At 39.6% G+C, this 27,200-nt stretch overlaps 1 protein-coding gene across 2 annotated transcripts in view; it reads left to right on the forward strand.

Annotated features, from left to right (window-relative positions):
• Positions 1 to 27,200, forward strand: part of LOC126187659 (INO80 complex subunit D-like) — a 158,209-nt gene that overhangs the window by 70,135 nt on the left and 60,874 nt on the right. For both annotated transcript variants that reach the window (XM_049928875.1, XM_049928876.1), the window contains one exon: positions 324 to 651. In XM_049928875.1, the coding sequence (XP_049784832.1) occupies positions 324 to 651 (328 nt within the window). The remainder of the gene's footprint in view (positions 1 to 323; positions 652 to 27,200) is intronic.

Below are 27,200 nucleotides of genomic sequence, written 5' to 3' on the forward strand. Positions count from 1 at the left end.
GTATAGGCAGCTGCAGACCAAATAGGAACAGAATCTGAGGTGATCAGGTGGGAATGGTTTCCAAAATTGGACAACTTCACATGGAATGACTCTAGATTATGTACAGTTAGTTGCTGCTAATTATTGTGTCAGCATTAAATTATCTTATTTGTTTTAAAGCCTTTGCTGCGTGCTCAGCTGGCAAAACACTGAAAGATAACTTGTTTGTCCCCCCAATTAGTGCCCTTTTTTGTTAAGGATTATTTTAGCTTTTTGTAGGTGGCGTAATTGGATTGTTTCACACTTTTTAGTATTGTGAACAGTTGGTTTTGATTAACTTACAGGTGTAGAAGCAACAGATAGTGAAGGAAGTGAAATTGAAGATGAGGAAGATAGGGCAGTTTTTCAACGGCACTGGTTTTCAGTGAGTGTTGAGCAAGCAGCAACTGGACTAGGGGGACGTGATGGCCGTCTTGCTCAAGTGCGTGCTGAAACGAGACGTCGATTACGACAGATAGTCCGTGGCTTACCAGATACAGCTATGCGAGTAAGCATGGGTTTGGATATGAACGGCAGCTGGGCATTAGCAGAGGCTGTATTAAATGCAGCCAAGAAGTTTCCTACAAAAACTGCACAGATACTAACAGGGAAAGATGGTCATCGTCATAACAGGTAAAGGAAGCACAATTTGTGTATTTTCATCTATCAAATCTTGTATGGATTGTAAATGTAGTTGCTATTTTGATAAATTTTGAAAATATTTTTGCATATAACTGCTAAAGTGTGTGCCACCTTTCAGCATTGTGTGACAGTACTTAGTTTAATACAGTGTGTTTGTTCATTGTGAAATGTATTACCTAAGTTTCAACATGCTGTTCACCAAATTGATTGTGGAAAATGTTACAGTTCACATTAAAAGTGTGGGATGGTGAATTAAATCAGTACTTTATCCAGTTCTCTGTCCGGTCAGCATTTCCAGAATGTAGCAACTCTTGTGGCCTTGTTATTTGCCTTGATTAAGTCCTATGTTGCGCAAGAGTGTTTCAGTAGAGCGTATATGAGCATGGACCGAACAAGGTAGTGCAGTGGCTAGCACACTGGACTCGCATTCGGGAGGATGATGGTTCAATCCCATGTCTGGCCATCCTGATTTAGCTTTTCCGTGATTTCCCTAAATTGCTCCAGACAAATGCCAAGATGGTTCCTTTGAAAGGGCACAGCTGACTTCCTTCCCCCTCCTTTCCTGATCTGATGAGATCGATGACCTCGCTGTCTGGTCTCCTCCTCCAAAACAACCCAACCCATACGTGCATGTGGCCTGGATCTTGTGTTCTTCTGCACTCGCAGCGTGTCTCCATCAGCTTGGAGAATGTCTGCATGTGGGTCTTGCAGTGGGTGACATCCACCCCAGGACAATTGGATGATCTAATTAGTCCATGTTTAAAGTTTTTAGATATCTTGAGCAAGTAGTCAATTTGTGTCCACCCTATACGAATTGAAATCTAAATTTTGTTGCGATGTTTTTTAAATTTTTGCAGTTACAGTGCGCCACAAGGTGATTTGGTAACTAACTCCATGAGATTTGACTATTTTAAAGATTAACATCAATTTAATAAAGTATTTGAATAATTGGGGTCAAAATAATAAATAACAATATTGAGTGACCCTCAATTCCCCTGTCAAAGTTCAGCAGTCACATCAGTGGCTAATGTCTATGCCTGAATTGGACACGAAGTCTGTGGATGAAATATTGTTGGAAGATCACTTGTGTGGAATGGCTGTTATTTGAAATAGGTCCTAAGATGAATATCCTCAAAAGTAAAACTAATTAATGGAATATAGTCAGAGTAAAAAAGAGGTGATGCTGAGGGAATTAGATTAGGGAATTAGGCTCCTAAAGGAGGACATAAGTTTTTCTATTTGAAAAACAAAATAACTTGACATTGTCAGAAGTAAAGAGGGTATGAACTGTAGACTTGAAATAATGAGGAAAGTTATTCTAAAAAAGAGAAATATGTTAACATCAAATATAAATAATGTTAGCAAGTATTTTCTGAAAGCATTTGTCCAGAGTGTAGCTTTACATGAAGTGAAAAGTGGATGATTAACGGTAAAAAAAAGAAGGGAGAAGACATTTTGCAATATAGTGCTACAGAAGAATGCTGAAGATGGATAGATCATATAACCAATGAATAGGTGCTGAATTGTATCCAGAAAAGGGGGAGGGGATTTGTGGTACGGCTTGACTAAAAGAAGAAACTGGTTGATGGGGCATATCCTGAGGCATCAATGAATAGTTAATTTGCTAATGGAAGGAAGTGTATGGAATAAAAAATTGTGGAGTGAGAACAAGGATTGGCTACAGTAAGTAGGTCCAAGTGGATGTTACAATAGTTAAACAGAGATGCAGTGACTTGCAAAGAATGACTAACATCGAGAGCTGGATCAAAGAAATCTTCCAACTGAAGACCACCACAACAACAACAACAACAACAACAAGAGTGCACTAAATAACTCTTAGCAGTTCGTGTAGTTTGTGTCTTTATGGTCCGTGGTGTGTTGTGGACTTTTATGTCAGAAAAGAATGTGTGTCCAATGGGAGCTCAGTTTTTTAGTAAAGTTGCATGCACTTCCATGAATGATCTTAATTTGCAGGTAACATATGCAATTCAAGAGGTCTTCTTATTTGAGATTTTCCCAATATCGATATTTTATTTAGTTGTGAAATATGATTAGCCTAAACAGTAACAGCATTATTTTAAACCTCAAAAGCTCCGTTTGTTGCTCTTTGGCAGTGTGATCAGGTGCCACCCTAAACTAATATTTGTCTCAGCCATGTGCGCAAATAGGATTTCTTTTTTTCTGCTTCCTTTCCCCCCCCCCCCCCACCCCCCACCCCGCCCCCCACCCCCCTCAAGTAGCAAAGAGTGTGTTCAGCCTTGCACAAATATCTCACAGAGAAGTCCAGAGGTATAATTATACCACTTCGCCTTCAATAGACTGTTGTCAACAATCATTATTGAGTTCTGGGATTTTTTATGGTCAAAACATTTGTATGGACAGAAGCTACACTTTTTTTCTTTCTTTCTTTCTTTTTTTCTAAAAAAAGAAAATGATAAACAGGTGCTGTGTTGAAACAAACAATGAGAAAGAAAATGCTGTGCTGTGAAAAAAGTGTGATTTTGTTTTCTTTCTCGCAGTAAGTTTGAACTACAGTAGCAGGGCATTTAATTGAACTACAGTAGCAGAGCATTTAAACTGTTAGACACATGCTTTCTCCCGTTTGTACTGTGTCTATATGTACATAATTTTAAACAAAAATTGTACACACAACAATGTGCTGTTTTGTTTTCTTCTTCACAGTCAGTTTTAACAGAAAATCTGCATATTAAGAAAAACATAAAATTTGTATATTAAGAAAGCTGTATTTATGGCTTATTGGCTTATGATTAGAAGACTGCTATGCAATTTGAATCGTTTGAAATTTTGTGATGCTACCCGTAGGCAGATTAAAACTGCTAAATAATGTCACTGAAGCTACAATTCTCACAGATCTATAAACTGGAGAGACCTTTCTCTTATCCTGTGCACCAGGGATCCCAACCAGCATACCCATTCGATTTAAGCAAATCAAGGTTTTGTTTGCAGTAACAATGAAGAAGACTCAAAGTGGACATTGTTACATTGGAACTGATTTATGCTAAGAGTGTTTATTACATGGTCAGTTGTACATTTCTTTATTGTTAACTGGTAGTTCAGAAAATCAGTTCATATTTTTATCACACAGTATCCAGAATATATAAAGTTGCATATTCTGAAGTTTTGTAATTGTGTTGCATACAATATTAAAAAGAAAATTACCGTAGAAGCAATAAAAACCAAAAATGAAAACAAATAAGCCATTTTCATTCACATTCTCAGTGATTCATTATAATTTCAAGTTCCATACCTACAACGTGGGTGAAGTTGCAACAAGGAGCTGAAGTTTGCATTCTGATTCAAATCCCAGTGCTACCCCTGGTTAGGATCTACAGTATTAGGTTGGTGCATAAGTTCGTAACATTTTTGTTTTGCCTGTTCTCATGCTGGTTGTTAGTGATTCATTTATTTATTGTCATTTTTTATTTGTAGTTCACTGCTGCTTTTTGAGTTCACATATTGTCGTTTTGTCATTTGGTGATAATGAGAGGAGCTGTGGACACCAGAAAATGGAGTTCCAAATGGAGAAATTGGAATATTTCCAACTTATTCTTCTTTTGAGTTCAGTAGTGGGGTGGTGACAGCTGATGCAGCCAGAAACATTTGCTCCATGTATGAGGATAATTCCTTTGGACAGGGCATAGCAAGAAAATAGTTTTCTCATTTTAAGGAGGATTGTTTTAATAGTAGAGACTCTCCATGTTCAGGAAGACAAGGCTTTGATGAAGATCATTTAAATGCAAAAATCCACAATGATCAATGTACTCAAAAACTGGCAGTGTGATGAACTCTGTTCATTCGATATTGTGTGACATTTATATGCAATGGGGAATATTCAAAAATTAGATGTATAGGTACTGCTTGATCTAAGCAAAAGTCACAAACATTAGCAGGTGGCCATATGTGCATCTCTGCATGCTCGTCATCAATTGGCTAATGAACAACACTGACCATTCCTATCCTGTATTGGTACTGGTAATGAGAAGTAGTGTTTTATGCTAATATTGGTAAAAAAAAGAAAGAAAGAAAAAAGGAATGGTTGAGCCCAAACAAAGCAACTCCCCATCCAAAGACCTCTGTGCATCCACCAAAAATAATGTTATGTATCTGGTGGAACAGCAATGTACTACGAATCGCTTCCCTGAAGTGTAACCCTTACTGCTGACATTTATTGTCAACTGAGATGTCTTGCAGTTGCAATCCAAGGACAACGACCAGGAAGACTGCATGAAGTGATGCTACTCCACAACAACACCCGCCCACATTCTGCAAGACTGATAAAAAACACTATACAGGAGTTGGATTGGGAAATCATTCCACACCCATGTTATTAACCTGACCTTGCACTCTCAGGTCTTCACTTGTTCTGCTCTCTACCAAATAACTATCATGGAGCTTCTTTTCTGGATGAAAATGTGCTCTGGACATGGATTGACCAGTTTTTTACTACAAAACCATGTGATTTCTACAGTTGCAGAATTGAAAAGTTACCTAGCATTTGTAGACTGTTGTAAATAATGAGGGATAATATATTATTGATGACTGAAGTCTCAGTTATGTGTATCTGTTGTGTTTATTAAACTTACGGAAAACTGTTAAGAACTTATGCATCAACCTAATATATCCAGTTCCCATATATAATTAGCAATTGTGAAGCACTCCTGTGTTTCCTAATGTCTTTATATTTGCTTGTAAAGAAGCGAAAACCAATAAAAATAGCCAGAAACCCATTTTGTCAAAATTTTTGCTATTTTCACTCAAAATATGTCCTTGGTCCTTGGTAACTGCATAGTTTGCCTATATGTTAAAGGTGGCACTGGGTTAAATGATAGCATTATTATGAGAAAGAACCCTGCTGATGACTGACATTATCCTCACTCCTAATCACTCTGCCTCTCACATATACATACTATGTATACATGGCATTTTTCTTACAGTACATCATCATGTATGTGGAATTGGACAGGGACTGACCTGTAATTGATTATAATACCTTGGTATAGGTTCTGGTGGCCAAGATAATACTGTCATATCATAACCACACTCACATCCAATTCCAGAAGTAGGGCTGGCAATGAAATACAGCACTCATCTCTGTAAGCTCATATATTACAAATACCAATGTACAGCCAGAACAGATGTGAACTCTTCACTGGGGAATGGAGTTATTTATAAAAATATTGAATATTCCAGAATGCTGGTGTCTATACTAACTTTGGATATTCCAGAATATACAAACATAAGATGCCTCAAGAACCTAACATAAAAGGTAAATACTAACGAAAATAATTGCTGATTGCTGGGTTTGAAGTGGCGACATGTAGCACGCCAGCCAGTGATGTTAACCACTTTGCCACACTGCGTGTACCACAGCTCACTGCATTGTTCCCCTCCTAGAGAAGCAGTGCCCTGCTGTTTCAGAAGTTGTTATTGGATCCAGCTGCAGCATCGTGGATCTAGATGTTGCCACAGGTCCTCTGTGTGGTGGCTCCTTGTTACATCCTCTTCACTATGAGGAGCATTGAAGGTAGGATGTCCCTGTCTAAGCTTCACAATTTTCCAGTGGGTCTTCAGCTTCCTCTAACTTCCCATTGTTGATCGGTGCCTCAGAACTGTAGTAGAGCTCCGTACAGAGAACAGTGACAATGTCTCCATGCCTTTGTCTTCTTGATGGAGAATAATAATACACTCCTGGAAATGGAAAAAAGAACACATTGACACCGGTGTGTCAGACCCACCATACTTGCTCCGGACACTGCGAGAGGGCTGTACAAGCAATGATCACACGCACGGCACAGCGGACACACCAGGAACCGCGGTGTTGGCTGTCGAATGGCGCTAGCTGCACAGAATTTGTGCACCGCCGCCGTCAGTGTCAGCCAGTTTGCCGTGGCATACGGAGCTCCATCGCAGTCTTTAACACTGGTAGCATGCCGCGACAGCATGGACGTGAACCGTATGTACAGTTGACGGACTTTGAGCGAGGGCGTATAGTGGGCATGCGGGAGGCCGGGTGGACGTACCGCCGAATTGCTCAACACGTGGGGCGTGAGGTCTCCACAGTACATCGATGTCGCCAGTGGTCGGCGGAAGGTGCACGTGCCCGTCGACCTGGGACCGGACCGCAGCGACGCATGGATGCACGCCAAGACCGTAGGATCCTACGCAGTGCCGTAGGGGACCGCACCGCCACTTCCCAGCAAATTAGGGACACTGTTGCTCCTGGGGTATCGGCGAGGACCATTCGCAACCGTCTCCATGAAGCTGGGCTACGGTCCCGCACACCGTTAGGCCGTCTTCCGCTCACGCCCCAACATCGTGCAGCCCGCCTCCAGTGGTGTCGCAACAGGCGTGAATGGAGGAACGAATGGAGACGTGTCGTCTTCAGCGATGAGAGTCGCTTCTGCCTTGGTGCCAATGATGGTCGTATGCGTGTTTGGCGCCGTGCAGGTGAGCGCCACAATCAGGACTGCATACGACTGAGGCACACAGGGCCAACACCCGGCATCATGGTGTGGGGAGCGATCTCCTACACTGGCCGTACACCACTGGTGATCGTCGAGGGGACACTGAATAGTGCACGGTACATCCAAACCGTCATCGAACCCATCGTTCTACCATTCCTAGACCGGCAAGGGAACTTGCTGTTCCAACAGGACAATGCACGTCCGCATGTATCCCGTGCCACCCAACGTGCACTAGAAGGTGTAAGTCAACTACCCTGGCCAGCAAGATCTCCGGATCTGTCCCCCATTGAGCATGTTTGGGACTGGATGAAGCGTCGTCTCACGCGGTCTGCATGTCCAGCACGAAAGCTGGTCCAACTGAGGCGCCAGGTGGAAATGGCATGGCAAGCCGTTCCACAGGACTACATCCAGCATCTCTACGATCATCTCCATGGGAGAATAGCAGCCTGCATTGCTGCGAAAGGTGGATATACACTGTACTAGTGCCGACATTGTGCATGGTCTGTTGCCTGTGTCTATGTGCCTGTGGTTCTGTCAGTGTGATCATGTGATGTATCTGACCCCAGGAATGTGTCAATAAAGTTTCCCCTTCCTGGGACAATGAATTCACGGTGTTCTTATTTCAATTTCCAGGAGTGTAGTTAACTAAATATGTGACATCCAACAAATAATGAAACTAAGTGGCCTGAAGTAGCACTGTAGTAACTTTTCTGATAGTTCCACTTTCTGCACAGACATAAAAATCCAAACCAGTCCTCCAGGCTGTATGTCACTGTCTGGTACTTGGCATTATAGTGCTCTCGGTATTTCTCCTGGGCATCCATGGTCCATATGTGAGACAGCTGCTTTGCTTCTGCAGTCCTGGTGATATGGTTTTCATGTAGTGATCAGAGTAGTGCCCGGTTGAAATGGGAAATGTGTATCCATTGTTGATATTGGCTTTGCTTAATTGGAGCAGAGAGATTGGGATACAATAGTGCACGCCATGTCATCCACATATGACACAGCGAAGCAATACAGTACAGGTTTCACATCATTCCCATAATTTATTTGAACATATTATATGCCAGAAGAAACTCAAGTTTCACATTGTTTACTTCTGCGTTGAGGAAATGTATCATTACTTGTGGGGGTTGGAAAAACTACGCCAGAGTAAGATTGCAATATGCGTTTTTTTTTTTTTTTTTTTTTTTTTTTTTTTGCACTGAGCTCATAATGTTGTTCCATTCACCAACGTTGTGCATCATATTCTCCTGCCGCTAATTGCATCAAGCAGCATGCTGGGTTAGCTCTTGTGCCTGAAAGAATCCATTATATTTGCTGACAGTTGCATTTTGTTTACAAGGGATCATTGTGGCTTCATTTAATGATAACTGCAAAACTACCAGCATTTTCTTGGAATTCGTTGGAAAAGGCTTCCTGGTCACAATCTGACTGGGAACTTCATTCTGTAACTGACCAACAATCTGTAAAGTTTGAATTTTTCCTTGACTTGGTGTTTAATAATATAATTTGTCTCTTGACGTTCAGTGATCAGTGTCGCAGAAAAAGCATTCAATGACACACCTTTGCCCATGCTTGGAAAAGCTCACATCTTGTGATCTTGTACCAACACAGCCCCCCCCCCCCCCCCCCCCCCCCCTGTGCCTCCCAAGTATTGAGCAGTTGTTGATTTTATAAGTTTGACAGACAGGCCGTTTTTAAACTACCTCCTGATGCTGCCAAGGAACATAGGAAAGAACACATTCAGTCAAGAGAATACAGCAAAAGCCAAGAGGGCTGCTTTACATTCACTAAGAGCAGCTCAGGAAATTGTTATCTTACCCACAGAAAAAGGTGATGCTACAGTTTTATTGGACAAGCAAGGTTATGTTCAAAAGATGCAATGTTTACTATCTGATTCAGCATGTTATAAATCATAGATCAGTGCTGTCCTGACAAAAAGTATTGGGAGAAAGACTAACAACTTCCTAAAGAGAAGTTGCTGGTTGCAGGAGACTATCAAGAGTCTCAGTTCTTACTGTGCCAACCACCCCCCCCCCTCCCCACTCCCCAAAGATTATATGGCCTTCTAAAGATCCACAAGGAAGGAGTTCATCATAGGCCTTTTGTCAGTAACATTGATCTCCAACGTACTATTTAGCAAAACACTTTGCTGCTCTGTTGAGTCCACTAGTAGGTCAGTGTGTGCATCATATTAAGGACTCAGCAGATTTCTTACATTGATTAGAGGAATTGCGTTTGAATGAGCTTGGTATTTTAGTAAGTTTTGATGTGACCTCTCTGTGCACTCATGCTCCCTGTCTCATTCATTACGATTAATTGAGATTAGATTTGATGTTGGCTTAACGAACCCATTTCAACATGTGCTGACCTCCACGTTCTTTTATCCAAAGGTTAGCACTATGAGCAGACAGATGAAGAAATTACAAATTCTCATCTTTTACAAAACTCAGCATATCCACTTCCTCATGTGTGTTTCTTCCTTATTTTATTAAGCAAGGTGTTGCAAATATACATTCTAAGCATTTAAATTCAGTGGTCTCTTTTGTAAGTCACATTTTGTATATAATATCAGGGTAAGAAGTTAGCAACATATTAGTAAATTTATATTTTTCATATAAGTGAACACATAAGCAGAAGTTTCCACATTAACAGAATCTGTGTCTCGCCTTTTAAACCTATTATGGTACTCTTAGTCATACGTTTAAAAGACAGCTAAAGCAATAGTAGAGATTTTAACAATGTTTAGATTTAATGCTATGCAAAATTGAAAACAATAGTGAAACACAGTTCTTTTTGATGTAAAGGTTCCTCATGATAGAGAATTTTTCTCTTCGATATCATTAGCATTCCCTTTTACAATTTTTGAATAAAACTCTTTACTTTCCTCTGAATAATTTTTGAAATAAGACATAAGACTTCACATAATTAGCTTTATTTTTACTTACGTGTTTTATTGATGGAAGTTGAGGAGCTTCAAATATTATTGAAGTGCTTCTCTTTCCAGGTTTCAGCACCTCAATAACTTCAGTGAAGCAAAATAAGTTTTTGAAAAAGTCATTGTGTCCTAGTCTTAGGTCTTCTTACATAATGCAGTATTCTTGCCTCAGAGACCTTTTATTACATGGTTGGAGATTGATTTCGTATAGTAACTATGCCAGTCTTTGCCCCAAACTGTAATCTCCACAAACTTCCCCAAAATGTAATAATATTCTGTGGGCAGGATGATTGTTTTGTGTTTTCTTAATTCTTTTTCAGTAAGGCCAAAAATCCCTTTCAGGAGGCAAATAGCTATGCCCATTTATTGGGAAATAATACTGAATTCCTTTAAATGTCTTTGAGCTTTCAGTGCAACTCATATGCATTGCCATCATTGTGGAATTTTTGTTTTGGTGCCAGCAAGAATCAGAAAATAAATTGAGACTAAGATTTTCTGTGCCTTCTTGCAATAGATCTTGCACTAAAGAATTTACGTAGTCTCTCACAGCCGATACAATTCCACTTGCCCCCATCCTGAGTCAGTCTCAAGCCATGTGTAGTTAACTCCTTTGTGTGCTTTCTTTTGTGAGTATTGGAAGATCTTACAATTATACAACCAGACCTGTTTGGAGTGAAATATTTCTCCAGTAGACAATTTGGGTAAGGGGTGATGCTGCTGACATCCAAAACAAACTGCCACAGTGTTGTTTTAATTTTCATTTAAAAAAAAAAAAAAAACTGAAAAATCGTTTTGCCCTTATTTTGGGCAATCTACAATCTGTTCTTGGTTATTTTCTAATTCCAAGTCTTGAGCTGGCTAACTCACAACAAAACAGCAGAAGCTGAGCTGCTATCAGTATCAGGATTTCCAAAGTCCAAGTTGCAACATTTGTAGATTACCTTTGTATGCTTTGAAAGAGAGCAGCCCAGTGACCATTTTTTAATTCAAGAAGCATTGTATCTGTCATGCCTTTTTTTTTTTTTTTAAATAACTTTGACAGAAGATATTACAACATAACTTTATTTCTAGAGTAAAGAGAAGATTTGCATTTATAGTTAATTGTATCCTTCTTGATGAACTGTGTCTGCTCTTTACCCCTTTCCTGCAGCTTGCGAGATCAACCACCTCCATTTTCCTTAGATATGATGCCCTCCAGCTTATTTCCTTTGGCCTGAGTCTGTCTCTGGACACTCCTGGTAAAATACATATGAAATAAATATAACCTGTTCAGATACTTATTTTCATTCTACAGACTTTTTTTTAGACTATAAATGAAATCAAACTTAGCTGTCACTTTTCTGAATGTTGAAGCACATAAGGAATATCTCGGCTTTCTTCTTCTTCTCTTATACAATGTGAGACAGGTGTTTGTTTACTTTTATCTTCTTCCTTTCCTTTGCATCTTTTAGCATGTTCACTCTCTTGTGCTGTAGGAAGCTATTATCCTGTTAAACTCTTGCCTTATTCATATACAGGCTGTCTCTAAAAGCAACCATCCTGCTCTGCATGTTGTGTCCTTTGTTGTTCAGTTTGATAACAGTCAGTCTGCAGCTCTTAATTTGAGGGTACAGTCTTATACTTCTTACTCTTTTGACATTGATGACTCCTGATTTTTCTTCCACTTTTCACCTCCTGAAATGTTTTGGAATATTCTTAATCTTCTAACATCTTAGTAGTGAAATTCCAACAAGACCATTCTGCAACTGCTAGTAATCTTGTAGTAACAGTGGCTGAACATGAAGGAGAATTACACAGGACAGTATGAATTGTTATCCAACAGTTGCTTAGCAGACAGTGGGTTTATGTTACAGGCTCATGTGCAATTGTCCAACAGTAAACACATGCAAGTGGAAAGGCTATTAAATTTAACATTTAAATTTTATGTTCTAAGTTGCAATCTTTCAGTATAAAACAAGGATTCAGTGTACTGTGAAATTTTGAAAAATAGAGATGTCAAGTTTTATGAAAATTTATTATATTCAGGCATCTTTTACAGCAGGTACTTTCTGTTAGCCATTGTGTGAGACTTGTTTTACTGTATTTACTCGAATCTAAGCCGCACATTTTTTCCGGTTTTTGTAATCCAGAAACCCACCTATGGCTTAGAATCGAGTGCAAAGTAAGCGGAAGTTCTGAAAAATGTTGGTAGGTGCCGCCACAACGAACTTCTGCCATCGAATTATGTAGCGCTACACAGGCATGCTTTGTAGGCACAAGCTTTTTTTCACCGCCCCGTGTTTCGACCACTGCATTTTCATACATTATCCAATGAAGTAAATACAAATTCCATATTGTTCATCTTCAATTGTCGTATACATTGAAGAGGCGCTGAAAAAAGTAAGGGAAAATTCACAGACAGGTGTAGTAATTCATGGCCAACGAATAGATATGATAAGATATGCCGATGATATAGCTGTCCTGGCTGAAAGTGAAGAAGATCTTGTAGTCCTACTGAATAGAATGGATAAAGTTATGGGTGAAGAATATAATATGAGAATTAATAAAGCAAAAACAAAAGTAATGGCATGCGACAAAGAAGATCAAGTGAAAGTCCAAGTTCATGTAGGCAATGAACTGCTTGAACAAGTTGATAAATTTACTTATCTGGGCAGTAATATTACCAGGGATGGAAGGAGCAAGGCAGAAGTGAGAAGTAGAATAGCTCAAGCAAAGGCTGCTTTTAACAAGAAGAAAAACATATTAACGTCTAAGAGCATCAGCCTTGAAACCAGGAAAAGATTTTTGAAATCATATGTGTGGAGTGTGGCATGCTATGGGTGTGAAACATGGACTCTCGGGACAGAGGAACAGCAGAAGCTAAATTCTTTTGAAATGTGGTGCTATAGACGCATGCTCAAAATAAAATGGATTGACAAGGTCACCAACGAAGTGGTTCTGGAAAGAGCAGGTGAGAAGAGAAGCTTCCGGAGTCTCATTGTTAAAAGAAGAGTGCAATTTACAGGCCATCTATTACGACATAAAGGACTCCTGAACACAATCATAGAGGGATATGTCGAGGGAAAAAGACCAAGAGGAAGACCACGACTGAGGTACATGGATCAAATCGTGAAAGATGTGGGATGTGACACCTATAAAGAAATGAAGAGAAAAGCTGAAAGACGCACAGAATGGAGACAAGCTGCCATTGTAGCTGTTGCAAACCAATCCTTGGATTGACCACTACAGAAGAAGAAGTTGATTATTATCAAAGAAAGCAGCAGTGTAAGTAACAGCAAATAGCAAGCAGTCTCTTGCCATTGTTTCGCTAATGAGACGATTCCTCGCTCTTCTTTTTTTTTTTAATTGGAAGCAGCGGTAGCACACACAAAAGGAAGCCATGCCGCGAGTGGCGACAGGTCGCAAACACTCACGATCAGAATGCGACAAACAATGCATGATACAGTACAGTAATGCATTTTCAGCTTAGAGTGACGTAAACATCTATAACAAAGAGAACGGCACTTACCAGATCAAAGAAAAATAAGCAATCAATTCAAACCAGACAAATCACATGAAAAAGGAATGGTACCCGTACAAATACAGACGGAGCACCTGACGCATAGCAATGGCTACTGGTAAAGCTTAACTGCTAAGCTTAAGACTCGAACCAAACTACTGTAGCTGTATCGTCATTCATTCAACCTAAATTGTGTCTCATTTGTTTCGATTTGGATGTGCGGCCTAAAACTTTTCTCTCCCTTGGAATTTCGAGTCTCAAATTTCAGGTGCAGCTTAGATTCGAGTTCAGTTTAGATTCGAGTAAATACGGTTAAACTGACTAAATTGATTAAAAAATGCGTGTTGAGGATATGGCATTTCTTGAGTTTTGTTTAAAAGGTCCTCAGTTCAGTCCACTGGAATATGCATTTCACAATGGAGGTGGAGGAGGACAGATGCCTTCCGTTCCTTGATGTGTTGTCAGAAGGAAGTTTGATACTATGTTGGGACATGTCTTTTATAGGAAGTTCAGTACGGGCTGATAGTTGTCACCATCTGGTTTCGCATGAAGGGGTACTTCGTACATTGGTTCCTGGGGCCCAGGTCATCTCAGACCCTGAAAGTTTGTCAGCTTAGTTAGCCCATCTGAAGGTCATCCTAAGTCATAATGGTTATACTGAAGGACAGTGTGTTATTCCGTTGACCAAGCATGAACAGGGTGATTGATGATGATAACGAGGTGGCAGTAAAGACTACAGCACTTTCCTGTATACAGGAAGCACTGACCTACAGAATTTGATGTGAAATGTGGGTTTTGACCACCATCTTACATTAGGCCCCATTTAGGATCTGTAAAGGATGACCATTGTTTGCGTAAAGCAGGTGTAGATTGTATTCTGTGCAGTTGTGGCATGTCATGTATTGGTCAGACTATCGGGACCATGGATGACATGTATTGAGCATATGTGTCATACATGCTTACAACAGCTGAGCGAATCTGCTATTGGAGAATGTTGCCATGGCACCAGTCATCCTACGGAATATAACAACACTGAGACTCTGGCATGAGCTTCCAGCTGTTGGATAGCTTTATTAAGGAATCAGTTGAAGTTTAACTAGCAACTGATGTTATTAATAGAGATGGAAGTTTTTGTTTAAATTCTGCGTGTAGTCCTTCTCTCTCCCTTGTCGAAAAGCAGAGGGATGAAGAGAGAGAGAGAGAGAGTGAGTGAGTGAGTGTGTGTGTGTGTGTGTGTGTGTGTGTGGACGGGACGGGGGGGGGGGGGGTGGTTTGCAGTCAGAGAGTAGTTCATCTCGCACTTGAGTTATCTGGATTCTTAGACCTATCACATTTTCAGTACCTTCCTGAAGTTGTATTAGATGTGCCCCTATCCCATAATTATTAGCGTGACTGTTACAATACAATCCATGAGACTAACAAATGCATCAAATAAAGAACAAGCATTGCTCCCCAGTGACAAGCAGTGAAATTACAGAATGCCAAGGTACTACTCTCACAAACTGTGAACATTAAAATGACAGCTATCAGTAAATAAGTTGGAAATAAAGAATGTATACAGTAAATCAGCTGCCCCTGTTGTATTAAATTATGGGTCAAGGCATCAGTGTACATGAGTGAAGATATGAGAGAGGAAGAGAAATGTGTGAAAGTGCTGGAGTATAATTTTTGAAGAGATAAGGAAAAATTAGAATGTAATGTGAGTGAAAAAATAAGATAAAACTTTTATGGGAAGAAGTGGTGTGTCTTTGCTTCACTGTGAGAGAAATAGATGTGGCATTTCTGTCAATTTTTCAAAGAAGAATGAAAAATATGATGAAGGAAATGCTTCAGCTTTTTCTTAAATGGAGCAGTGTTTCAAGTTGTGCATAGAATGCAGTGTGACTTTTTCTAAAGGCATTAATATTGAAAGAGTATAAAATTATTTTTTTGTTCTGCATGACTACAGTTAGAATACCAGATAAATGAAATCTTCTCTTGTGACAATGATGAGATTATAGGTAATTGATCTGTGTGACATGTTACTGAAGGGCATGCATATGGAGAAGGTAATTAAATAGTGACAGAATATAATACTCACATAATTTGACACCTCACAACGAAACTGTTTGTACTAGGCTATTATGTGGTAAAACAGGTGTTTCTTGCAGATGTAGCACATAGTGTCCATCATGGTTGGTTCTTACCATATAATGTTTTCTCAGTTTTCATGCCATTTTGGATTGTACCACAGCTGGTATTGGGCTGTACAATATTCTGTTTCACATACTAAGCACATATAGGTACTAATTTTTGGAGGACATAGAGGCAAACACAAGTCTTCCTGCAAGCAGCAGCAGTGTTTTCTGCCCATTTGAGATGTTCATTCGAAAATATGTTGATATTCTTCACAATATTCTGATAAAGAAGAAGAGAGGGCAGATGTTTGTGACATTCATGGCTAATTATCTTCTGATGAGATACTAAAGTTACAAGACTTACATTTAGTTTTAGACCCCGATTTTGCGTATGTCTAATTACAAGAGAAAGATACGTCATTCATGTTGAAAATTATATCTTTTGCAATATCTGAAAAATGTGTTTTCATTTGTACAAAGGAAAATTCAGTAGAGAAAACTCAGATGTTATGAGACAAAGTTGCTGGTCTCTACATCCTTTCAGGAGACAAAATAAGTAGTGCTGCTGATAAACACACATAAAAGTGACACTCTTCTGTAGCTTTTGAAACTAGAAGTTCCTTCCTGGGAGGGGAAGAGGGGGTTGGGGTAACATTGGGACATCTTAAAAAGAAAGGGTAGGTTACTCAGACCCCAGGATATGAGGGACTGATCTCTTGTGAGAATGAGACTCAGACCCCAGGATATGAGGGACTGATCTCTTGTGAGAATGAGACAAAGTCCACCCTCAGCCTCACTACATGTGAGTCCCTCTCATTATTGTAAGAAATATTGCTTTGCCATGTGTTGTAACTTCCGATTTCTTTGTAGTAATCAAATGTTTGTTTTGACACTTGTGGACAGCATTCCCCTTGTTCATCATTTAATAGAACTCACGAAGTCTGCAGTGGTTGGATTGACTTTCTGAAACGTCCTATATGCTTGTGTAGATATTCTAATGTTTTTCGGATGACATGAGACAACGTGATACTGGGGTGCAAAACTCGCACGTCTCTCGCAGTTGACTTCCGTATTGTGTGCAGCTGATTCTCTTCTCTGGGTAATCATCTACGTCGATCTCCCAAAAGCTTCTCCGAAGACTATAACGGATTACAGGAATTTATTAAGCTACTTCTCTATTCTTGAAGTAATTTGCATTGGAACACTTTCAGTTCATTCGTGGTATATTTTCATCTCTCAACACAAAGCAACATTTACTCTTTATCACATAAGTAAATAAACTCTGGCAAGCCAACTGGTGTCTTTAAATGTCAGATTCGATAAAAGACACATACAATATCATAGTAACAATCCAATAATTTATGAACATCACATGCGTCCTGCCTTATGCAGAGCTAAGACATGAAAAAGATAAAAGTCTCTAGTCTCAAGCGCGTTCAGTACATGAATGTGCATAGAAATCTATATTCAATTGTTCATTAGTCTTTTATACAATCACCACAGACACTAACACATCAAAGAATACTACATAATTATTCCCTGAGTTTTCATCACGTCTTCTGTGGCACTGGCGGCAAACACCTGTTGTCATCAGTGACTCGCCCTTCTTACAGTATTCTAATAAAAAACTTCCAAACTGCACATAGAAACAGGTGGATTGGTAGAAATGTTCTTTCTCTCCTGCACTTGGACCTAAAATATTGGGCGTTTGAGACGGTGGAAGGCCGAAATTCTTGAGGCACCACACATTCCTCCCCTTAGTTCGAACACGTGATATTTTATACATATTCATTATGTACAATAATATCACAAAAGATAATTCTTTATCTTTTAACTGTACATCTCTTTCTACTAATAAGTTTGCATATTTTACCACAGTTATAAACTGTGAACCTTTCAATCCATGCTGGAGTTAGCTCATTTGAATCTCCAAAAATTTGTGAGTACCAAGTTTTGTTTTCTATTCCTCTTCCAATCGTAAATTCCAGGTGTACATAACTCATGAATACTCTACTACTTTGTTCCTACCTCCTGTACTAATTTTCCTAAGTATGTACTTCCTCATTACATATTATAATCTGGAGGAACTCTGGGTAGAATAAGAGTGTTCCCTTCTTCTGACTCTTGTAAATCTAAAACATAAAAATGCTAGTGCTACATAGAATTCAAGCCTACCAGACGTATCCCTATAAATGTGTGACTTCTGTCACGATACTGCCCCTTTTCCCTTTAGGAACAGTACCTATATCTTACATGGGTTGATCCTAGGAGTACCCTTTCTCCTTCTGTCGGGGTAGGTATGCCTCTTTCTTATTCCTATCCTCCTATGGTACAGGTCAATCCCCTTCTTGGTTCCCCTGTCCGCACAGTATAGGTCAGCCTTTCATATGTCTGCTTATCCGCCCTTTTTCTCATCCAATAAATGTTGAGTGTGCCCTCCGTATCCTTCTTGAGTAGACCTTCTAGTTCATTGCCCTAGCATACATCTTTATGAATACTGTTCTTAAATATTCTCTTGGTAAAATTACAACTCTACTTTACACCTTAACTCCACTTTCCAATACTCCCTCTAATATTCTAGAGTCATCTTTCACTCCTCACTCCTACTGTATAGACAGATATCATGCCCACACATAGTAGATGCTATGTCGACCTGTATTTACCAACTCCCAGTAGATACTATGCCTTTTCTCAAAGGACTAGCACGACACGTGCTTTGATTGTTATTGTCCTGTCTTCATATACATGTAAATATATATATGAGAGTGACAAAAAAATAATGATGCAGAACCGTCACATATCAACAATGTAATATGTGCATCTGTTCAGATGTTTTATTCCCCTACATCTTTTTGGCAGTTCTGACATCACTTCAGGCTTCTAATTTGTAATTCTCCTGTTTGTGTTTAAGTGTATCTTTGTGTGTATGTAGATGTGTGTTTGTGTATCCTGATTCTTCGGCCTACTTATATGAAATAAGTTGAAGGTTATTGGAAACCCCAGAAAATAAAAAGGACTTCAGTAGATAGAAGTATATGCATATGGAAAGAGGGAAAGATAGACCGGTACTCGGATGAGAAGTAAGAAAGGAAAAAGTAGAAATGGTTGCTAAGATTGAAGAAGAGAAAGAAGATAGCCCCAAAAGCAGGAACCCCCCCCCCCCCCCCTCTTCCCCAGGATCCCTGCTTCGCCGGTACTTGAATGAGAAGCCAGAGGAGGTATGATGTTAAACTTGCAAGAATGGACATTCTTGTCTTCACCTTTGAAGCCCCCGAAGAAAAATATTAGCAACACCTATGGAACAGCAAATGGTGAAGAATCAGTTACACCTGTCTGTGAGGGTTGTCTGAAAGGTGGGGTGTGTGATTGGTGTTAGTCATTCTTGTACTTACACCACCCACCCCTTTCAAAAGTGATACAAACCCTCCCATTTACATTACATCTCACAAAAGGTATAAAATATTCTATAAAAATAGAAAATTATACACTACAACCAAATAGTTGTTCAGCTAATCACTTTTAACTATATTTTATACACACATAAAATATTCTGTTCAGTTTATGTCTTCTAGATATCACTCTGCTTGAATAGTACCATGATACTATCTTTATACTAGTACTGTATTCTATTTGTTTCATTCCATGTTTAGAGGTCACTGTTTACCCATGATTTCTCTTAAATAGGTTTCAATCTTGTAGTCGTATCCGGTTTCCTATTTACTAACATTATATGATAGTTTAAGAATTCAAGAATATTTTACAGAAAAATAGGAGGGAATTTGGTGCAGGAAAACTAAGTTTGAAGAAACACTGAAAACAACTAGGGATCCGACGGTCGTCACTCCGCCCATTAACACAGAACGTTAATGTCACTTGGGGGGGGGGGGGGGGGGGGAATGTGACTCCGCCCAGATCCCATGGATCTGACATTAACCTCACTCAATCACTTATGGATCAATACTTCTTGTTAAATTTTGAGTGGAAGCCTTCCCACAACAAAACAATTACCACTTTACTAGGAAATACAACATTAGGTAAAGTTATTCTTTTTTCTACTTTGTCATGGACAAGTTTGAATTGCTCGCACAAGTCGTCTATAAACTTGTTAGTATCCTTAGATTTGGAAGAAGCAACAGTCACAACGTTTCCGGAGGTTATACTCTCGTAAATTTCTCGATCTATAATTAGCTCAGAAGGTTCCATCAGACTACTTACATTTATAATGTCAAAGTTGACTATTTTTTCTTTGAAATTTTGTTCTACATTATTTACTCGCGAACTGACATCTTGTGTAGTAACAGCTCGTATACTAACACCTGGAATTTTTGATTGCATAATTGATATTAATTCCACAGATCGATCTGTGCTCTCTATCAAGTTATTAGTTTCCTGTCTTATGGAATTAAATTTAACATTACATACATTTTCACAAAATTTTAATTTTCCACTAAATTCAGATTCTACATTATTACATTTATCTTCAATATCAAATTCTAGGTTTTTTAGCTAAATTCTGAAATCGCTCATCCTGCTTTTGTGTAAGGTCAGTAAATAGTTGATCAATTTGAGTATTCAAAGAACTAGTGAGTTCACTCTTTAAATCTAACTTCACATTTTCTACCTTATTATTTAAAGAGTCAAATTCAGTCTTTAATAAAACTATATTTACTGCTTGACTGGTCAAGGTTTCACTTTGAGCATTAATTTTTCACTTATAGTGGCTGAATCAGCCTTCTAGTCATCAAACTTAGCACTTTGGTCATCTAATCTAGCATTTAACTTTTATTGAGTTTAACTTTAGACTTTGTCTTCTGATTAAATTTGCCACTTCACTCCAGTCTGGTGTGTCCCTATTCGCTGTCATGGCCATGGCTGGTCCTGAAGTTTGTTGCTGTTCTTGATCCATAATTTTATTGATCTTAGACTTAGTAATCATCTAAAAGAAAATTCACCACTGAGTACAATAACTATAACAACAGTTATCATTCAGCTGTCCCCTTAACTTTTACCAAATAATTATTGGTTTTCACTCACCCAGCATAGAGTTCTAGCTGCGTTGGTGAGCGAATGTGTAATCAGCGCCAGCAGACAGCATTGGCATCGGCGACATCGAATGTTGGTTTCAGTGACGTCGTCGGTGAGCGGACGCGGAGTCAGCACCAGTGAGCAGCAGCTGGTGCAGTCAGCGTCAGTGGCTGGTTACTGCATGGGCGCGGTGTACATGTGTGAAGACTGAAGACTGCTTACTCTCCACACCCAATCTTCTTAGTCGAAAAGTTGAGGTCTTCTCTCCAGTTTTCTCCGCTGTTACTTTCTCACATCTTTTACTTCGTTGCAATCACAACTTTCTTCCTTGATTTATTGGACTCACTATGATTACTGGAAACAGTTCCCATATTTTGTTAGGCCTGGTTGCTACAGTAATGCCTAATATCTTATTTCCGTTTCTGCCTTTAAATTCTCGTTTTCTTTGGGTCCGTCACTTAGGTTGCCACATTCTAATGTTTTTCGGCGACAAAACTGGCCATTAAAATTGGTACACCAAGAAGAAATTCAGATGATAAACGGGTATTCATTTGACAAATATATTATACTGGAACTGATGTGATTAGATTTTTGCTTGGATGGCGTGTACAGGTACAGCTGTCCATGCAGCTTCAACACGATACCACAGTTCATCAAGAGTAGTGACTGGCGTATTGTGACGAGCAAGTTGCTCGGCCACCATTGACCAGACGTTTTCAGGTGGTGAGAGATCTGGAGAATGTGCTGGCCAGGGCAGCAGTCGAACATTTTCTGTATCCAGAAAGGCCCGTACTGGCCCTGCAACATACGGTCGTGCATTAGCCAGCTGAAATGTAGGGTTTCGCAGGGATCGAATGAAGGGTAGAGCCACGACTCGTAACACATCTGAAATGTAACGTCAACTGTTCAAAGCGCCGTCATTGCGAACAATAGGTGACCGAGACGTGTAACCAATGGCACCCTATACCATCACGCCGGGTGATACGCCAGTATGGCCATCACGAATACGTGCTCACTGCGATGTTGCCAAACACGGATGCGAGCATCATGTTGCTGTAAACAGAACCTGGATTCATCCGAAAAAATGACATTTTGCCATTCGTGCACCCAGGTTCGCCGTTGAGTACACCATTGCAGTTTCTCCTGTCTGTGATGCAGCGTCAAGGGTAATCGCAGCCATGGTCTCTGAGCTGATAGTCCATGCTGCTGAAAACGTCGTCAAACTATTCATGCAGATGGTCGTTTTCTTGCAAACGTCACCATCTGTTGACTCGGGGATTGAGACGTGGCTGCACAATCTGTTACAGCCATGTGGATGAGATAACTGTCATCTCGACTGCTAGTGATACGAGGCCGTTGGGATACAGCTACCCTCCTGAACCCACCGATTCCATATTCTGCTAACAGTCATTGGATATTGACCAGTGTGAGCAGCAATGTCGCGTTGCGATAAACCGCAATTGCGATAGGCTACAATCCGACCTTTATCATAGTCGGAAACGTGATGGTACGCATTTCTCCTCCTTACACGAGGCTTCACAACAACGTTTCACCAGGCAATGCTGGTCAACTGCTGTTTGTGTATGAGAAATCGGTTGGAAACTTTCTTCATGTCAGCATGTTGTAGGTGTCGCCACCGGTGCCAACCTTGTGTGAATGCTCTGAAAAGCTAATCATTTGCATATCACAGCATCTTCTTTCTGTCGGTTAAATTTCGCGTCTGTTGCACGTCATCTTCGTTGTGTAGCAATTTTAATGGCCAGTAGTGTATCTTCTTATTTCTGTAATCTATTGATCACATATATGAACTTCAGTGTTAATGTACTTGTTGATTAACGATGTACTAGAACTGCTATGCAGAACAGAATTCCCTTCTTAGACACATAAATATCTTCATTTTCTCACTCATATCTCGAGCTTTAGAAATAATTAAGTACATTGAGACATAAGAGTTTGTTTAAAAACCATATCAAAATATAAAACATACGTCTTGACTTCTCTGAGTCCAAGACATGAAGTAAGATAAAAGTCTCTATTCTCAAACGAGTCCAATACATGAATGTGCATAGAAATCTATATTCAATTGTTCATTAGTCTTTTTTACAATCACCACAGACACTTAACACATCAAAGAATACTACATAATTATTCCCTGAGTTTTCATCACATCTTTGTGGCGCTGGTGGCAAACACCTGTCGTCATCAGTGACTCATCCTTCTTACAGTCTTTTAACAAACTTCCGACCTGCTCTTAGAAATAGGTGGATTGGTAGAAATGTTCTCTCTCTCCTGCACTCGTACCTAAAATATCAGGTGTTTGAGACGGTGGAAGGCTGAGTGTTTCTAGAATTTACACTGAAATTCTTGAGGCACCACAATATTTTTGAAATTACGTACAAGCCTTAACAATTTATTGCAACATTAAACTTTATTCAGTTGTATTTTTCACTAGACTTGACTTTTTCCAGAAATGGTTTGTTTGTTTTAATTACAGTAGAAAAGTCATGATAACAAAGTTCTGAATTAATTTTAACATTTGACTGATGTTTAACAGTAGTTACTGAAATTGTGAAGGGAAAAAAAAAAGGAGTTGGGAGGGTAGGGGAGAGGGCCAAAGACATGGCATGTTGTTGTTGTTGTTGTGGTCTTCAGTTCAGAGACCGGTTTTATGCAGCTCTCCATGCTACTCTATCCTGTGGAAGCCTCTTTATCTCCGAATAACTACTGCAACCTGCATCCTTCTGAATCTGCTTATTGTATTCATCTCTTGGTCTCTCTCTCTCTCTATGATTTTTACCCTCCGTGCTTCCCTCCAGTACTACATTGGTGATTCCTTGATGTGTCAGAAGGTGTCCTACCAACCGATCCCTTCTCCTAGTCAAGTTGTGCCACAAATTAGTCCTCTCCAATACTATTCAGTACCTCCTCATTAGTTACATGATCTACCCATCAAATTTTCAGCATTTTTCTGTAGCATTACATTTCAAAAGCTTCTATTCTCCTCTTGTCGAAACTAGTTAGCGTCCATGTTTCACTTCCTTACATGGCTACACTCCATACAAATACTTCCAGAAAAGACTTCCTGACACTTTAATCTGTACTCGATGTTAACAAATTTCTCTTCTTCAGAAACGCTTTCCTTGCCATTGCCAGTCTACATTTTATATCCTCCCTACTTCGACAGTCATCAGTTATTTTGTTTCCCAAATAGCAAACCTCAATTACTACTTTAAGTGTCTCATTTCCTAATATAATTCTCTCAGCACCACCTTATTAAATTCGACCCCATTTCAGTATTCTTGGTTTGCTTTTGTCGATGTTCATCTTATATCTTCCTTTCAACACACAGTCCATTCCATCTGGCTGCTCTTCCAGGTCATTTGCTGTCTCTGACAGAATTACAATGTCGTCGGCAAACCTCAAAGTTTTTCCTACTCCAATTTTTTTCCTCCTGCTTGCTCAATATACAGATTGAATAACATCGGAGATAGGCTACAACCCTGTCGCACTCTCTTCTCAACCACTGCTTCCCTTTTGTGCCCCTCGACTCTTATAACAGCCATCTGGTCTCTGTACAAATTCCATATAGCCTTTCACTCCCTGTATTTGACCCCTGCCACCTTCAGAACTTGAAAGAGAGTATTCCAGTCAACATTGTCAAAAGCTTTCTCTAAGTCTACAAATGCTAGAAATTTAGGTTTGCCTTTCCTTAACCTATCTTCTAAGATACGTTGTAGGGTCAGTATTGCCTCGTGTGTTCCAATATTTCTACAGAATCTAAACTGATCTTCCTCAAGGTTGGCTTCTAGCAGTTTTTCCATTTGTCTGTAAAGAATTCGTGTTGGTATTTTGCAACCATGATCTATTAAATTTTCACACCTGTCAGCATCTGCTTTCTTTGGGATTGGAATTATTATATTCTACTTGAAGTCTTGTGTTATTTTGCCTGTCTCATACATCTTGCTCACCAGATGGAAGAGTTTTGTCATGTTTGGCTGTTCCAAGGCCATCAGTAGTTCTAGTGGAATGTTGTCTACTCCTGGAGCCTTGTTTCGACTTAGGTCTTTCAGTGCTCTGTCAAATTTTTCACACAGTATCATATCTCCCATTTCATCTTCATCTACGTCCTCTTTCATTTCCATAATATTGCCCTCAAGTACATTGCCCTCTATATACTCCTTCCAACTTTCTGCTCTCCCTTCGTTGCTTAGGACTGGTTTTCCATCTGAGCTCATGATATTCATTCAGGTGGTTCTCTTTTCTCCAAAGGTCTCTTCAATTTTCCTGTAGGCAGTAGCTATCTTACCCCTAGTGATAAATGCTTCTAAATCCTTACATTTGTCCTCTGTCCATCCTTGCTTAGCCGTTTTGTACTTCCTGTCTATGTCATTTTTGAGATGTTTGTATTCATTTTCGCTTGCTTCATTTAGTGCGCTTTTATAGTTTCTCCTTTCATCAATTAAATTCAGTATCTCTTCTGTTACCCAAGGATTTCTACTAGCCCTTGTCTTTTTACCTACTTGCTCCTCTGCTACCTTCACTATTTCATCTCTCAAAGCTACCCATACTTCTCCTATCGTATCTCTTTCCCCTGTTCTTGTCAGTCGTTCCCTAATGCTCCTTCTGAAACTCTCTACAGCCTCTGGTTCTCTCAGTTTATCCAGGTCCCATCTCCTTAAATCCCCACCTTTTTGCAGTTTCTTCAGTTTTAATCTACAGTTCATAACTAATAGATTGTGGTCAGAGTCTACATATGCCCCTGGAAATGTCTTACAACTTTAAACCTGGTTCCGAAATCTTTGTCTTACCATTATATAAACTGTCTGAAACTTTCCAGTGTCTCCAGGCCTCTTCCACGTATACAACCCTCTTTCATGATTCTTAAACCAAGTATTAGATGTGATTAAATTATGCTCTGTGCAAAATTCTACCAGGCGGCTTCCTCTTTCATTCCTTATGCCCAATCCATATTCACCTACTACTTTTCCTGCTCTTCGTTTTCCTACTATCGAATTCCAGTCTCACTTTACTATTAAATGTTTGTCTCCCTTATCTATATGAATAATTTCCTTTATTGCATCATACATTTCTTCAATCTCTTCATCATCTGTGGAGCTAGTTGGCTATAAACTTGTACTACTGTGGTTGGCATGGGCTTTGTGCCTACCTAGGCTACAATAATGTGTTCACTATGCTGTTTATAGTAGCTTATCTGGGTTCCTATTTTTTAGTCATTATTAAACTTACCGTATTTATTCGAATCTAAGCCGCACTTTTTTTCCAGTTTTTGTAATCCAAAAAACTGCCTGCGGCTTAGAATCGAGTGCAAAGCAAGCGGAAGTTTTGAAAAATGTTGGTGGGTGCCGCCACAACTAAGACGAGCTTTTTTTCTCCGCCCCAAGTTTCGACAACGGCATTTTCGTAGATTATCCAACGAAGTAAATACAAATTCCGTATTGTTCATCTTCGAATGTAGCAGCATTTCAATATACTACGAAGATCCGACTGGCAACACTAGGATGTTTGTCAATATGGCCAAAACTGCGTTCTGAATTTTTTCCTACCTGTGAGAAGAGATGCTTGCTAATAGGAACTTGTATGAATTGTGAATCACATGCAGTATTCTCTTCACCATAAGAATAATACGAAAATAAACATTTTGCCATGTATTGTTTCGTTTTTGCTGCTATCTCATTTAAATCCTGTCTGCCTAATAAACTACAAAACTAGAGTGAGACAACAGCAAATCTCTCTTTTTTTAAATCGTAAGCGGCGGTAGTGCGCACAAAAGCAAGCTATGCCGCGAGCGGCGACAGGCCGTAAACACGCACTATCAGAATGCGACAAACAATGCATGACATAGTACAGTAATGCATTTTCAGCTTAGAGTGACGTAAACACCTATAACAAAGAAAACGGCACTTATCAGATCAAAGAAAAATAAGCAATCAATTCAAACCATATGAAGCACGTGAAAAAGGAAGGGTACCCGTATAAATACGGATGGAGCGCCTGACGCATAGCAATGGCTACCTGGTAAAGCTTAACTGCTAAGCTTACGACTCTAACCAAACTACTGTAGCTGTATCGTTATTCATTGGACCTAAATTGTGTCTCATATTACAGTGGGCCAACTTTGTTTCGATTTGGAGATGCGACCTAAAACTTTCCTCTCCCCTTGAATTTCGAGTCTCAAATTTCAGGTGCGGCTTAGATTCGGGAAATTTTTTTTCCCTTGATTTCGAGTCTCATTTTTCAGGTGCGGCTTAGATTCGAGTGCGGCTTAGATTCGAGTAAATACGGTACTCCTGCATTACCCCTATTTGATTTTGTGTCTATAACCCTGTATTCACCTGACCAGAAGTCTTGTTCCTCCTGCCACCGAACTTCACTATTTCCCACTATATCTAGCTTTAACCTATCAGTTTCCCCTTTTTAAATTTTTTAACCTACCTGCCTGATTAAAGTATCTG

This window comes from Schistocerca cancellata, chromosome 5 (genome assembly GCF_023864275.1).
Source record: "Schistocerca cancellata isolate TAMUIC-IGC-003103 chromosome 5, iqSchCanc2.1, whole genome shotgun sequence".
Taxonomy (NCBI): domain Eukaryota; kingdom Metazoa; phylum Arthropoda; class Insecta; order Orthoptera; family Acrididae; genus Schistocerca; species Schistocerca cancellata.